The sequence below is a fragment of the Lactuca saligna genome, chromosome 8, assembly GCF_052625555.1.
Source record: "Lactuca saligna cultivar CGN05327 chromosome 8, ASM5262555v1, whole genome shotgun sequence".
Taxonomy (NCBI): Eukaryota; Viridiplantae; Streptophyta; class Magnoliopsida; order Asterales; family Asteraceae; genus Lactuca; species Lactuca saligna.
In genome coordinates, this window is record NC_136424.1 from 8,885,952 (window position 1) to 8,900,668 (window position 14,717).

At 32.2% G+C, this 14,717-nt stretch overlaps 3 protein-coding genes across 4 annotated transcripts; 1 reads left to right on the top strand and 2 right to left on the bottom strand.

Moving 5' to 3' along the window:
* Positions 1-5,005: 5,005 nt before the first annotated feature.
* Positions 5,006-9,072, top strand: KEA5 (K+ efflux antiporter 5). Its single transcript, XM_078969769.1, has 19 exons — positions 5,006-5,419; positions 5,772-5,815; positions 5,893-5,960; positions 6,052-6,088; positions 6,179-6,240; positions 6,397-6,472; positions 6,558-6,632; positions 6,731-6,802; positions 6,909-6,992; positions 7,071-7,139; positions 7,234-7,311; positions 7,404-7,492; positions 7,580-7,676; positions 7,763-7,816; positions 7,920-8,015; positions 8,108-8,296; positions 8,362-8,439; positions 8,530-8,670; positions 8,780-9,072. The coding sequence occupies exons 1-19, from the start codon at positions 5,185-5,187 to the stop codon at positions 8,843-8,845; spliced, it is 1,710 nt and encodes a 569-aa protein (XP_078825895.1). The 5' UTR covers positions 5,006-5,184; the 3' UTR covers positions 8,846-9,072.
* On the bottom strand, positions 8,485-10,350 carry LOC145009379 (uncharacterized). The gene is made up of 6 exons (XM_078968087.1): positions 10,323-10,350; positions 10,023-10,246; positions 9,680-9,774; positions 9,524-9,590; positions 9,381-9,431; positions 8,485-9,315 (listed from the first exon to the last, which is right to left on the bottom strand). Exons 1-6 carry the CDS (start codon positions 10,348-10,350, stop codon positions 9,277-9,279), a joined length of 504 nt encoding a protein of 167 aa, XP_078824213.1. The 3' UTR covers positions 8,485-9,276.
* A 2,239-nt stretch (positions 10,351-12,589) lies between these two features.
* On the bottom strand, positions 12,590-14,047 carry LOC145012198 (hydroxyproline-rich glycoprotein family protein). 2 transcript variants are annotated; one of them, XM_078970984.1, is made up of 3 exons: positions 13,281-14,047; positions 13,084-13,199; positions 12,590-12,678 (listed from the first exon to the last, which is right to left on the bottom strand). In XM_078970984.1, the coding sequence occupies exons 1-2, from the start codon at positions 14,034-14,036 to the stop codon at positions 13,110-13,112; spliced, it is 846 nt and encodes a 281-aa protein (XP_078827110.1). In that variant the 5' UTR covers positions 14,037-14,047; the 3' UTR covers positions 12,590-12,678; positions 13,084-13,109. The 2 variants fall into 2 exon arrangements, with proteins under 2 accessions (XP_078827110.1, XP_078827109.1); XM_078970983.1 differs by lacking the exon at positions 12,590-12,678 and having other exon boundaries at positions 12,967-13,199.
* Positions 14,048-14,717: the final 670 nt, after the last annotated feature.

Here is a 14,717-nt window from a genome sequence, read left to right on the forward strand (position 1 = left end):
CATAATACAAAGTACAAAAACATTTTCAGTTTTGATATCCCGACTTCGGAGGACTGTAAATCATTGAATGTTAAACCAAAAATGACAAAATTATAGTCTAAACTCATGCACAAACTGTAAACTAGAAGTTGAAAAAAAACCACATATCAATCCGACTTCAAACGAATTAGATATGCATGCTTTAAAACTTTCACCGAATACAAAAAAACTAAAAAACTAAAAACTTTCAGCTTTGGTATCTCAACTTTTAAGGACTGTAAGTCAATGAATATAAAACTAAAAATGAAAAATTTATAGTCTAGAATCATGTACAAACTCTAAACTACATGTTGGAAAAAACCGTATGTCAATTGGAGTTGAAACGAATAAGATATACATCTTGTAAACGTTTCACAAAAAGTGGTTCCGGCCCTAAAAGTGGTTCCGGTTCCAAAAACCGGTTCCGGATTTTAGACCCGGTTTACCCGGACCCAATGGACCCAAACCCGGATTACCCGGAATCCGGATAAAGCCAATTTTTAAACCCGGAACCGGACCCGGTTCTATATATTCCGGTTCTAACGGGTCCGGTTCCGGTTCGGTTCCGGTTCCGGTCCGGTTTTCCGGTTCTAAATCTCATCCCTACCTCAAAGCCACTATTAATATGGTCAAAACCATTAAAATATAGTATTAAAAATTTATGACGTGACCGAACAATAAAATTCCATCTTTACTCTTTTACTTTATAATTTGTTTTCTATTTCAATCCTTTTTAATTTTGAATTATCTTACTTACGACCCTTTATTTTATATTCTTTATAATTACTAACCTATTTTTTAAACTTGAATGTGGCTTTTAGTTTACTGAATTCAGTTTTTTAATTGATTTATATGTTTGTTCGTAAGTTTATTTAATCTTCTTTTTGTAATTATTCTTTTGGAAACATGATATAACCAAGTTATTTTATCATTAAGGAAAATATAATAGTATTTATTTAAAATATATATTCTACATTCTTAACCTTTTAAAATGAAGTATATTTTTATTATTTTATTGTCTTGCTACCGATATTTTAAATGCATATTATTTTAATTTTGTAAACAACTCTATGATCATATTGAAAATAAATATTTATGTTAGCAGCTGATCTCTTTGTTATAATAACATAACCAAGTCGATACTCCGTCTTTTTAACTCGGTCTATTAATTGTCCACGAGAACTAAATACCTGGAAATAATTTTTTATTATAATATTTTTACTATTTAAAACTTTTACCATGTCATTTTCAAAATTTCATGTGTCACTAATGAAGTAATTTATTTTAATATCGTCATCTTGAGGTGCATTGCTTGTATGAATATCGTTAGCCTAATTAATACATATACATATTAATATATATGATTTACATAAACATAAATATCTTAATAATAATAAATGAACATAACTCGTAATTTATTATATTAAAAGATGACAAATACTCGTGTTCTTTTGTTTAATTACACGAACAAAAATCACGTTAAGATTCGTTCATTTATTAAATAAACGAAAATAAATATTTTTTTTATCAAACTGGATGTTTGGATATGCATTCGATTTGTTTACCTTCAAATTTTATAATAACTCTTAAATTTTAAAATACAAAATATTAAATTACATTAAATAAAACTTTTTTAGATATTACAGAATAATTTATTTTAATATAAACTGAATAAAAATCTTTAGAAATATATAATTATTAAGTTTATAATAAATTATTTTAATGTAATGGTAAGGTTTAATAATAAAAATTATAAAATATAAAGGTTTAAAATATAACTTTGATATGTACTATAAATAAAATAATCAAAAGTTTGAAATTTGTGTCACAGTCTCTTCAGAATTAATTATTTTAACTTTATAGGCTTGGTAGGTGGTGTGCTTAAAATCCCCAGTTGTTGTCTTCTCCCCCTTGCTACTTCTAGATCTCCTTTACTTGAAAATATCAACAAATCATATTATCGGTGCCTTATTTTCTAATTATTTGAATAGTTGTGTTATATATAAAGAAAAATAATTACTTTTTGTTGAGGGGTAGTGTTCTAAATCTTGAAATTGTTTGACATTCTTTTTGTTTACTTTCTATAGCAAATAAAAATCAAGCCTTCTGTGGTTGTGGTACACATGATACAATTTTTTTAATCACATTATTTTTATATTTGTTGGATATTTCACAAATAGTAGTTATAATTATTCTCTTTTTATTCATATATAAAAATTGAAGATATGATATGCTTTCTACATTTAAGTTGTCGTACTATGATGAAGTTGATGGAACTGCATCGGTGTTCTATGCAACTCTCTTTGTACAGCTTTCTCCTGTGTGTTGAGGTTAAATTCTTGCAAAATCTTTTCCTACAATATACGAAACAAGAACCATGTGTCCCAACCACGTTTATAGGCTTATACACAGATCTTTTACATTTGAAAGGCAGTGATTATATATATATATATATATATATATATATATATATATATATATATATATATATATATATATATATATATATATATAAAAATAGTTCGACGGTCGACTGACTTTAACCTTTGGTTAAAGTTTGGGGTTTAGGGAACAAGGAAAGGGAAAAATGGTCCTTTTACCCTTTGTAGGTTTAACCATGGACTTTGGACTCGTGAGTGGTTGTGTTAATTTTAATTAAGGTTAATTATTTTGTTAGCTAGGCGGAGTCTAGATCCGGCAGCTCGGGTGCTAGGTTTTCGTGTCATCAGTATCAGGCGAGTCTCCTCACTTATTCTTACATGTATGGTAGGTTAGCTGTATTATGACGATCGGGTGGGTCTAGGTGCTATGATATGTTGTATTATGATATTGTATGTGACTGAGGCTGCTGATAGCCAACCAAGGGTTGCTGAAAACCCTACAAGCGCGCTGTTAGCTCACAGGGACTGCTGATACTCCCATGGTTGCAGATAACCCATAGTTGTTTACTTATGTTGTATTATATGTGGTATATTTTAGAACTCACTAAGCTTTGTGCTTACGGTTATGATTTATATGTGGCAGGTACTTCGCAGGACCGCGAGAAAGCGAATGTCTGATTGTACACATGCACTGAGAATTTACTAGTGGGACATGATCTTTTATGTACTCTGATAACTATGATACTTGTAGTTTTGGAATGATTGTACTTGATATTTGGTTGTGAAACTATGTTTTTTTGGAAATTTTAAAAATGAAAATTTTGGTCTAAAATTAGAGGTTTTAGAGGTATCAGGTTACATAAGGGTATTTTAAAATAGGAAAATGTAAGTTCATTCTCTTAATGTTCAAAAAAAAAGTTTGGTGACATTTTAAAACAAACACGATAAGTTTGATGGTTACTCTAAGTTCCGGATTTGTAAGGGTAGCCTATGTTTGGATTTGTTGACATCACGAGAATCAAGTTTTCCTAATGAAACAACTTCACTAATAACATCTAGAAGAATATAGTTATTAGATGTAGTTATTGCATAGATGATTATTTCATACGAAACACAAGAAAATCCGTATGTTGATTTGGATTGAAAGACTAGACACTCCTTCATAGTTTTTCTTCCATGCAAGTTTAATTTCTTCTTTACATTGCTTATTTTAAAACTATATCTGTGAGGGGCGATAGTGGGGGATTGGATGCAAACAACACAATCTTCTTTCAGTTTCGATTAAAACCTTTTAAAATCTCTTGGATAGACACTTGCTCGGAATTTAGTACCCTATTCACATAGGATAGAAATATTATATAATGTTAAACAAATGTATTTTAATAAAAAGAAATTGGTTAACAATGTAAAACAATATTGCTATTGTGATAACAGATTTTACCATGTCCTCCATCAATACGATCTCAACAAACTTTACTATAGTGGGGCTAACATCCAACTACATTTGGCAATGTTATTGTATATCGTGTTTTTTTATTTCAAATGTTCACAGAGAGATTTAATCGGAAATCGTTTATACTTTTGCAAACCGAAAGAAAAAGTATGCAAATGGACTTGTGGAGATGTTTGAATGTACATTAAAATGATTATCGTGAATCGAAATTTTAACTAATCAATTTATAAAAACAGTTACAAATGATAAAATAAAATCGCATGATCCGTCTCTAATTTTAACCTAATTTGGGTTTTACTCCCACTTCATAAAACTCTCCTTATTTTCTCATAAAAAATATTATTTTGGTAATTTATCTGCTAATTACTTAAATAATTAATGAAGTTCAAAAACTCAAAACAACTAATTATAACCAAACAAAGCCTAATAACACAAGATGCCAAATATATTAAAATTAGTTAATCAAGGGTGTACTTGCCTTTCTCTTAATTATCTTGGTTTCCAGTCACCATTATATCAACTTACTAATTATATGTGAATGTGACTATGCAACGTAATTTTTCTTAAATGCATTTATTAAATTTTTATATCTTTTTATTGGCAAAGGTAAGTCCTAATGAACCAAATCAACATTTGCATCATTGTATGTTGTTAGTCGAAGACTATTGGAAGAGTCATCACAGTAGGATATTGACATGAGATAAATAATATAAAAGTTATTGTGAAAAATAATATTAAACCACTTTTGTAATAACATGTAGTATACAAATTATAATACATGTCTTCATATATGCGTATTCACAAAACAAGTAGAACTGAGAAGTACGATATTTTCGTGGTTAATTTATGACACCCTTTTTTATTTGGACCATCATACTCATCATTAAATGCTTTTGTTTTCTCTCCAATCACGAGTTGCCACTTAAAATTCTCTTATCAATCCAACTAATGGATAAAAGTAGAACTTGGAAACAAGGTAAATTACATAATCTACCCTCGGAGGTTTGATCAAATTCAAATATCTCCCCAAAGTTGTGTGCACCACAACAGGGTACTATCTGTAGTTTCTTAAATATGGGGATAGATTATGTAACAAACGGACAGTAGTGGGATAGTTTGTGTAACGATCCATCCCGCCTGAATAAATCTTTCAATCGCCGATTTTTATATCATCATCGCAACGAACCCCATTTCTTTCGCCATCATTTTACGTAAACGATTCTCTTCCTTCTGGAATGTTTTTGACTTTGAATTTTCATATGTTAATCGTGACTAGGGATTGAGTTTCTCTTTTTACATGAATCTTGTTGATTTTCTCTGAAATCTGCTTCAATGGCGAGGGTTTTCGCAAAACGGGATGGCCGGTTTCCTTGTGTTTTATCCGTATTGATAATCATCGCGTTTTGCGGAAGGATCTTAGTATCCGCGAGATCTGATCAGGAGACTAGGGAAAGATTTTACGGAACTTTAGTAAATTCGTCGGCGCCGGATTCCGGCGAGGCTAGCATCGCAAAGATTTTTGATCGCGTCTTAGAGAAGGAATTCTCAGAGAATGAGTCCACAGATGGTAAATAAGTTTCTCCGATCTCTTCTATTGCTTGATCTCCTCTTTTCTTTTGGTACTCCATGTTAACAAGATGAGTATTTGAAGTCTAACAAGTTGATTCAGTTCTTCCAATGTCATGACTCTCTTGTAATACACCCAATGCTTTCCAATCTTCACAACTTTATTACCAACATCATGGCCAATTAAGTGTTCCTTTTTGTTACTATTCGACCTTTGTGCTAAATCTACTACCTCCGAAATGCATCTGTAAAGATCTGGTTACAATACTTACAGTTGATAACGAGTCTGTTAGATTAAAATGTTTTCTGTTGTCTAGTGTGTATCTCACATCATTTACTTCATACAATATCAGGCTCCACTAGAAGCAGCTTCAATAACAGCGTGACTGATCAAGAAGTAAGAAATTTTTCTGGAAAAAGCTCAAAGATAGTAAGTAGAATAACATATGACATTCTTCACATGACCTTTTGCAGGCTGTACTTGAGACTGTAGCTAAAATCACACATGAGAAGACTAACAAAAATGACACTCAAGAAACAACGTAAGTATCTTAACAGGCCTACTGTGTATCTGAATGTCATTTGTCAATGATTCCTACTAAATTGGATTATACACATTCTTTTTCTTAATAGTGAAGATGATGGCACACAAACACTGATAGACAAACAGGTGACTGACTGTAAAACATGATCTTCTTATATTGATGTTGGTGTGGTACTCTTTGGCACATTCTTATATATGCTTTGTATATAATTGCAGGACAATGTGTTTGTAATATCAAACAAGAAATCTAAATATCCAATACTTCAAGTAGATGTAAGGTCAGATCTTTTGTATGTTTCAGATATTTGTTTTTACATGATTCACTAGAGTTTCAGGTATTTTTTGATGAAAAGCTGGTGATCCTATCACCTATGCTTGAAATATGTAATTTTTATAGTAAATTAACTCGTGTTTTTCATGTTCCATGTCTATAGACTGATTTCAGATTTGGTTGTGATCATTGTTTCTGCTGCTATTGGTGGAATTATCTGTTCTTGCTTGGGACAACCGGTTTGTATTTATTGGTTCTAAGCTTTATAAATATTTATAGTTTATATTAAAAGTTCTTTAAACTTATTACTTTTTTTTTTGCTAGGTTATTGTTGGGTATCTTCTTGCAGGCTCCCTGATTGGACCTGGTGGGTTGAAATTTGTAAGCGAGATGGTTCAGGTATGTTGTGACTTTGATGTTACAGAAATGTAATTTTTATACTTACATTAATAATTTCAATTTTCAAGATTAATAATCTTTTACATAAATGATCACAGGTTGAGACATTTGCACAGTTTGGTGTGGTGTTTCTTTTATTTGCTCTAGGACTCGAGTTTTCTATGCAAAAGGTTTTACTTTATTCTTTCCAGATGCTTCATTTAATAGTTTGTCAAAACTTTCTGTTCTTTCATCATGTTGTAAATCGAAATCTGTCCTTTTTTGTTCTTAATGCAGCTAAAAGCTGTGGGCCCTGTAGCTGTTCTTGGAGGACTACTTCAAATACTTATTCTTATGTTTTTGTGTGGAACATTGGCTGTGGTACTTTTCAACTTCTTATGTACAGATATATGTTAATTGAGTGAATGTTTATTATCTTAATTTAATGATGGGTTACAGTTATGTGGAGCAGGGCTGTCAGAGGGTGTTTTTGTTGGTTGCTTTCTGTCAATGTCATCAACTGCTGTGGTTCGTTACCTAATTCTTTTTTTTTTTTTCTTGAGTCTTTTTAACTTCTGGTTTGTTACAGTGAGATTATTTTATTTACTTTCCTTCTATACAGGTGGTGAAATTTTTAGTTGAGAAAAACAGTAATAATGCTCTTCATGGTCAAGTCACTATAGGGACACTTATTTTTCAGGTAATTAGTTTACATAGTCAAAAACAAAGAAATGCTTGTGACTTGTGTTACATTTTTTTTTTTTTTTTTAAATCTTGTTTGATATTTTCCAGGATTGTGCTGTTGGCTTACTATTTGCCTTACTGCCAGTTTTGGGTGGCAACAGTGGGGTTTTGCAGGGGATGGCTTCAATGGGAAAAGTGTAAGTCTTCCATTTTTGACTTTTTTGTATTTGATTTATTATTGTTAATGGTGATTGGAGTAACAAAGATTTCACTTTTTACCTCAGGCTGTTGACTTTGTCAACATATCTGTTTGGTGCATCACTTTTAACATGGTCATTCATGCCACGGTTTCTCAAGCTGATGGTGCAACTGTCATCTCAAGTGAGTTGTTATTCCTATTTTCAATTTTCTTTTTAATTCTTAAGTTAACTAAAGCTTAATTCCCTTTATTTATTTTTATGATTCAGACAAATGAACTCTACCAGCTAGCTGCAGTTGCCTTTTGCTTATTATCCGCTTGGGTAGGTTAAATGAAATGATCTCGTCATATTCCCAATGATTTTTTTTAAAGAAAAAAACTGTTAAAGTCATTATTAAAACAAATGTATTTTTAATCTTTTTCAGTGTAGCGATAAATTAGGGCTAAGTCTTGAGCTGGGTTCTTTTGTGGCTGGTGTTATGATTTCCACAACTGATTTTGCTCAACATACTTTAGATCAGGTATTCTATCCAATATATGATTTTTGTTGGAACTTATAGAAGTTATAATAATGAGTAATGAATGACACACACATACACATAACTTGTTGTAGGTGGAGCCGATTCGAAACTTATTTGCAGCTCTATTTCTATCTAGCATTGGGATGCTTATACATGTGCAGTTCTTGTGGACACATGTGGATATTCTACTAGCATCTGTTATTCTGGTTATAGTTGTTAAGACTACAGTTTCTGCAGTCATTACAAAGGCATTTGGATATAGTGTTAAGACATCATTTCTTGTAAGTTTGTATCAGAAACCAAAAATCAATTTGTTGGGTTGTTTGAAAATTTTCTTTTGGTGTAGGTTGGAATTATGCTTGCTCAAATTGGGGAGTTTGCTTTTGTTCTATTGAGTCGTGCCTCTAATCTACATCTGGTTGAGGTTGGAATTAATAATTAAGGATATGATCTGATGTTTGCCTAGATGTGCTGAATACTTTTTTTTTTTTTTTTTTTTTTTTTGTCCTTTTAGGGAAAGATGTACCTTCTTCTTCTTGGAACCACTGCTCTGAGTCTGGTGACAACCCCTGTACTTTTCAAATTGATACCTGCAGTGATGCACTTGGGAGTTTTGATGCATTGGTTTCCTCAAGACACCACCCCACTACCTGAGGTCACCCTCTCTCTCTCTCTCATTGGTTTCCTCAAATCACCTGAAGGCCTATTATATTAGATTATTGGTTTTGGGAATTTGTGTTTGTTGAAGTGTTTTGGTGGTGCAGGAGAAAACATCTGTGATTGAAACACATAGCAAAATGATTGAACAACAACGAGACAGAGTGTTATGACATGTATGTTTGGTAGGGTAGGTGGTATATGTTGGCGGCTAACTTAGGAATGAAGAAGGATTAATTGATATGTACATATATTGTTGTATAGGGGGTTTGTCTTTCTGTAATATATATATGTGCAATCATGTGATGTGGTGTGTGTAGGAACTAGGTAGGAGGATTTGTTTTGTTTGAAATTACCTTCCTTATTAATAGTCAATTTTGATAACATCTTTTCAGTTTCACATGCATATTCATTCATCCAGTAGTAACAAACTTTTCAACACCGAGTTTTTTGATTGATTAATGGGTAGGGTAGGTAGTAACTAACTAAAAAGAAGATTGTACATATATATAAGTATAAATTTTGCTATTCTTCTGACTTGCAAAAACCTCTATTCATCCATCTGTGTATTCAAATGATTTGGCAATGAAAATGGTATAAATATTCATTGGTAAAAAGGAACAGAGTTGTGTGTGTTGGCTACCTGAAAATGGAGAAGTTATTAGTGTGTATAATAGCTGTGGCATTATTCATTAATTAAAAGCTTACATTATGAAGAATGCTCTTCTTACGAATGGGCAATGAAGGTGACTCAAGTATCTGCCAAAAGATAAATGTGACACACATGCTTAAAATTCATTTTCAAAACAAATACAAGCATGCTAAGTGTTGATTGTGAATTGAATACCCACTTTTCTATTCAATGGTAGTGCTTTAAAAGTATAAATATTCGCTTCAGGTTCACTCTGGGACCTAAACCTAGTACAAAGATGATATAAACTTGAATTAGTCATTGTTAGATTCTCAGTAAAAAAGAAAATTTAACAACAATTGAATCAATTAATTACCTACGCCTTCGAGCTCTTTCTTCTGTCATCAATTTAGGTTTTCTAGGGATGGTAGTTTTAGATCGAGGGTTTGAGCCGGCCTCCAACAGTGAAGTCTGTCAACACCAACAATATGCACAAATCACTTTTACACACATAGGTAAAATGGTAAAAGAAAAAAAAAAAAAAAAAAAGGCCCCAAGTGCAGTCATCTTGTGTGAAAATGGGGTCTGGTGCTTCAGTTGTGCAACCTACTTGCAAGACGAAAAGGAATTATACATATGTTTCTATTCATAATATATATAAAACAAAAGTTTCTAAAATAATAGATATATTTTTAAGTTATAAGTCCAAGCAAGTCCACCTTACGCAAGAACCCAATCTCTAACTTCTGTCTTTTGGTGTCTTCAGCTTCACATCCACTATGAGTTTGTATATCTACCGAGTTAATCTGCTTGGCTAAATGGCTAGCAGTAGGTTTCATGAATCTTCTACTTTGTTTACATAATTTGCTTGCAGACTTTGGTTTAGCTTTCACAATATGATCATCATCAGCAAACAAATTATGATATTTTAGACCTGAATCAACTGGAATAATAGTTGACTTAGTAGAATATGGAAAGAAAAAATGTCTATAAAACTCATCCTAAATCCTAATCCATACCTTCAGTTTTCTCTTCTAGAAATGGCATTCTCCAATCTGAAGGAGTAACTATGCAAGCACTAATACATTCATCAGCTTTTGGTTTTGGTGTGCTTGTTGGGTGAACAATTGCAGGAGCACTCGTTACATCAGTCAACTTGATCTTAATCATGTAAGCTAGACATTACAAAACTTTTCTAAGAATTATATATGTGAGAAAAATTAATCTGAAGATAAGTTGATTAAAAGGACAATAAACAAATAGATATAATCATGGAAACAAATACTTTTATTAAGAAAATATGAATCCGTCCTTAGGTTTTTTCATTAATGATGTCCGAATTCACTATCGATTTCTTTACTTTTCGAGCAATAATCGATAACGATATTAAATCTACAAAAATTAAAAATTCGGCGTGAAAAATAGAAATTCTTATCTCAGTTTGAAAATTGCTAGTTTTATTTTCAGAAATGATAGGTAGAGTTTAATGGAAGGGATGAGGGACAATTCATGTTGAAGCTCAAATCATTGAAATATAAACACAAGTTCATATCAGTTTACTCCAAATTATAGCTCAAAGTTCAAGATCATAATGAAACTTGATGGTTCAAATAATTGAATCAATTTACTCCAAATTCAATCAATCGTCAGCTTTTAGCTCCATTACAAACAAAACATCTCCTTACGATGAACTAATAACATATATATATATATATATATATATATATATATATATATATATATATATATATATATATATATATATACCAAATACGATCAGCAAAATCAAACAGCAAACATGCACGATAGATTGTGATTAATTCATAAAATTTATGCATGTTTTGATTCGTTATCAGTATCACTAACCACAGAACAAAAACGTAGCAATACGATCCAACAGAAAGATAAATAAGCAAGTAATCATGAAATTGAGGTGCTTACGAGCAGGTGGATATTCACGAGCATATCTAAACCAGCGTTCTGCTTCTTGTACATCGTAATCCGTTTCATCTACAGAAAAATCAAAGAACTGACATGCATCGAACTCGTATTTAAGATCAACATACTCATAGAACGATGATTCGTTTATAGCTAAAGCTTCCATCATCTCCTGTACTTCATCCATTATTTTCTGGCGCCAAAGTTATTCCAAACACTCCTTAAGAAATGAGAATGGAGAAGAACCCAGAAGAGCATGTGAAACAAGGTTTTCTGGAGATTTCTTAGGAGAAAGAAACCCTAAATGTTGCAATTAATGGTGAGATTTCTGTATATGGAAGGATGGATAGATACAGGGTGGCAAGTATGTATACATCGGTGGTTATTTAGCGCCAAGAACACCTTTTCAAACTGTGGACCCATTTGAAACGCTAGTTTCTTTTGACTTTGACAAATATGTCAAAACATTTACTACGCTATAAAGGTAAATAAATTAATCAGCATTTATTGACGATATCTTTATTTTGGATCTGTGATTTTTTTTTTCAACTAAATCACTTGCAGATTAATTTTATTTTAATACGTGTAATTTTACTGGAAATAGTAAAATCTTAATTAAAAAATACAAAAACAAAAGAGTGGACATTTGCACATGAAAAAAATACATTTAATAAAAGTCTTTTTTTCTATAGTTAACTAATATATCATCATTTATACGAAATGATTACACGACAAAAACATTTAATAAAAATAATAGAGTATAAAATGAAATTTTTGATAATTAAATTAAACATTTTCAAGTTCTTTTTTATGAAAATACGGAAAATGATATATATATATATATATATATATATATATATATATATATATATATATATATATATATATATATATAAAAGTACCAAAAATATTATATTATACTTAAGAATTTAATAGATGACAAACTTAAAAAAATAATTAATGAGTAAAATGAAATATCATTGATTATAATTAAAGAGGGTGGTTACTTGTATTAAAGACAAAGTAAAAAACATTTAGTTCGTATAATAATTCGACATTTTCACTGATCTCATATTAGAGACGCTCTTATTTCTTTTGGTCGAGAGAGTTCATCCCTCCCAACCTACATTGTCATATCAATATTTCTATTTTCTTTCACTTCCAACCCTTCCATTCCTAAGCATGTGAAAACGTAATCCTCTTAACCCAAACACTCTGGTACAAGTATACAAGCATAAATTACAACAAACCAATGAAGAAACTTTGAAGGTTGAGTATTTTAAGAAAGTCACATCAGCTTCAAATTCTTGCGTATAGTACCAGAAGGGGTAGAATGGTTTTACCTTAATTACGTACCGGCGCGCGTTACCTAGCTATGGCAATGGCATCCCGCAACCCATCTTTCACCACTCCCTCCACTAATTACGTTGGATGTAGCTGGTAGTTATTGTAGTTATACATATATAACAAAATTAATTTGTTAGGGAAAAGGTCTCAAAAAGTGATTTTGCTAGTTCATTTTATTTCAACACATGTCAACTTGTTACGGATGTTTTCGCCAATTTAATCATTGATTACGAGAAGGTTCTTTTTTTCTTTGATCCAACTTTCATGTTGTTTCCTACTCTAAACGTGTGAACCATAATGATTATGGAGCAATATCTTAATATTGTACGTAGTGTTATAGCATGCATGACTTAATACTTTAATAGTATAATTGTATGATTAAGGGCCAAATTGAGTAAACTTGCATTACGGAACCATAGATGTAGAACTTCTTCACAACATCACATATACTCTGAAATTACGAAACATTTAAAAAAAAAAAAAATACGAACATACACCAACGAAGTGATTCAATAGAAGTCCTATATCAGTTTTAGCTGCAGCTGCCTCTTCAATTTCTGCAGTCCTCCAACGTCAATGCAACATCCAAATCCATTTCTCATCATCAATTCCTGCAAGTAATATTAATACCATCAAAATAAATGATTGATAACAATGATTCAAACATGTTTAAAACGAGGATATATAATTACCGTTGAATGATTGCTTTGATGTGATTCGACAACTTTCTGGAGATAAGTTCTTCTTCGGCTCATCATAATCAGCTCACCAAGTGTCAATGGCTTACTCTCTGCGGCATAGCTAACGATCTGAGTACAAGAATTCGTTGGTGGAGCCCTATTTACTGAACCACCAACGGTTTCAAAGAAACCAGCTTTCGGGGTCAAAAGCGGAAACATGCATTCCAAGAACGATGATCCAGCTAGCGTTGTTGTACCAGTCTCACAGCTGCTTGCCATACTCTCGGTTTCCCAAGCTGGCGATGAAGGGGCTTGAAGGTAGCCACTGATGTTATCGGATTTCGATTCTGCCATTTCACCATGCTCAAGCTCGTCATCAGAAGAATCGCAAAACGGATTGTTTTTATGGTGTTTTGGTGATGAGTAAATGACTCCCATCTCAGGTTCTGAAACATGAAGTTCCTGATGTTCAAGATCAGAATCCGAATCGCAAAACGGGTTGTTTCTGCTGTGGTGGTGCAGACGTGGTGAAGAAGAAGGCATGGTAATCTTGGTGTGGGAAAAAGGAGTAAGTAGTGGTGTTCCTGGTTTTTCTTCCCATGTAAACGGAATTGAAGCAATCAGTTTAACAGGCAGTTGCATGATAGGATTAACGCGCTTCCATCCTGGTTTCGGTGTTCCTGGCTTTTCTTCCCAGAGAAAAGGAACTGAAATTGATTGTTTGATTCGTGTGGCAGTAGGGTTTTCTGTGGTTTCTTGATCTGCCATAGTGTTTCAGTACTGTTTGATCGATGATCTGGTTCAGTTTGTATACATGTTTTTATGTATGAAGTTAACAGAGTTGGTAGAAGTGGGTTTAGTAGTAATATGGGTATGTTGAACCAGAACAATTCCCATGTGATTACCTCATCACTTGAACCTGTGTTAAGGTTTAGGTGGCCGATTCAATATTTATAATCACCAAACTTTAGATAAACTTTTATCAATTAAGAGGTTTAAAACATGGGTCAAGTTGGGTCAGTATCGATGAAGTTTAAAAATATATCAACTTGCATCGGTGTTTCAAATTATTTTTGTGGTTTCGTCCCTAAACAGATTGTTTTACATTTTTAGGGTGTGTTTGGTTTGCTGAAATAGAATGAAATTCGAGGGAAAATAAATCAAATTTCAACACATTTCGGTTTTTGGTTCAAATTTGTATCATAGAATTTGAATCATAAATGAATTTCTTTTCATCAAATGGGGTAAAACACATTTCTTAATAAAGATGATAGAATTAATTTCTTACTATGTAAGAAAGTGTCATTTTACAAGTATTACCTTTCTTTCATTTCACAACACAACTCTATGATCGTTTCTATCTCAAGGCCGGCACATTTGTTCTCCATATCTCACGACGCAATCGACCCCCCATCTTCTCCGTTCTATACCTCGACTCCCTATCCTCAT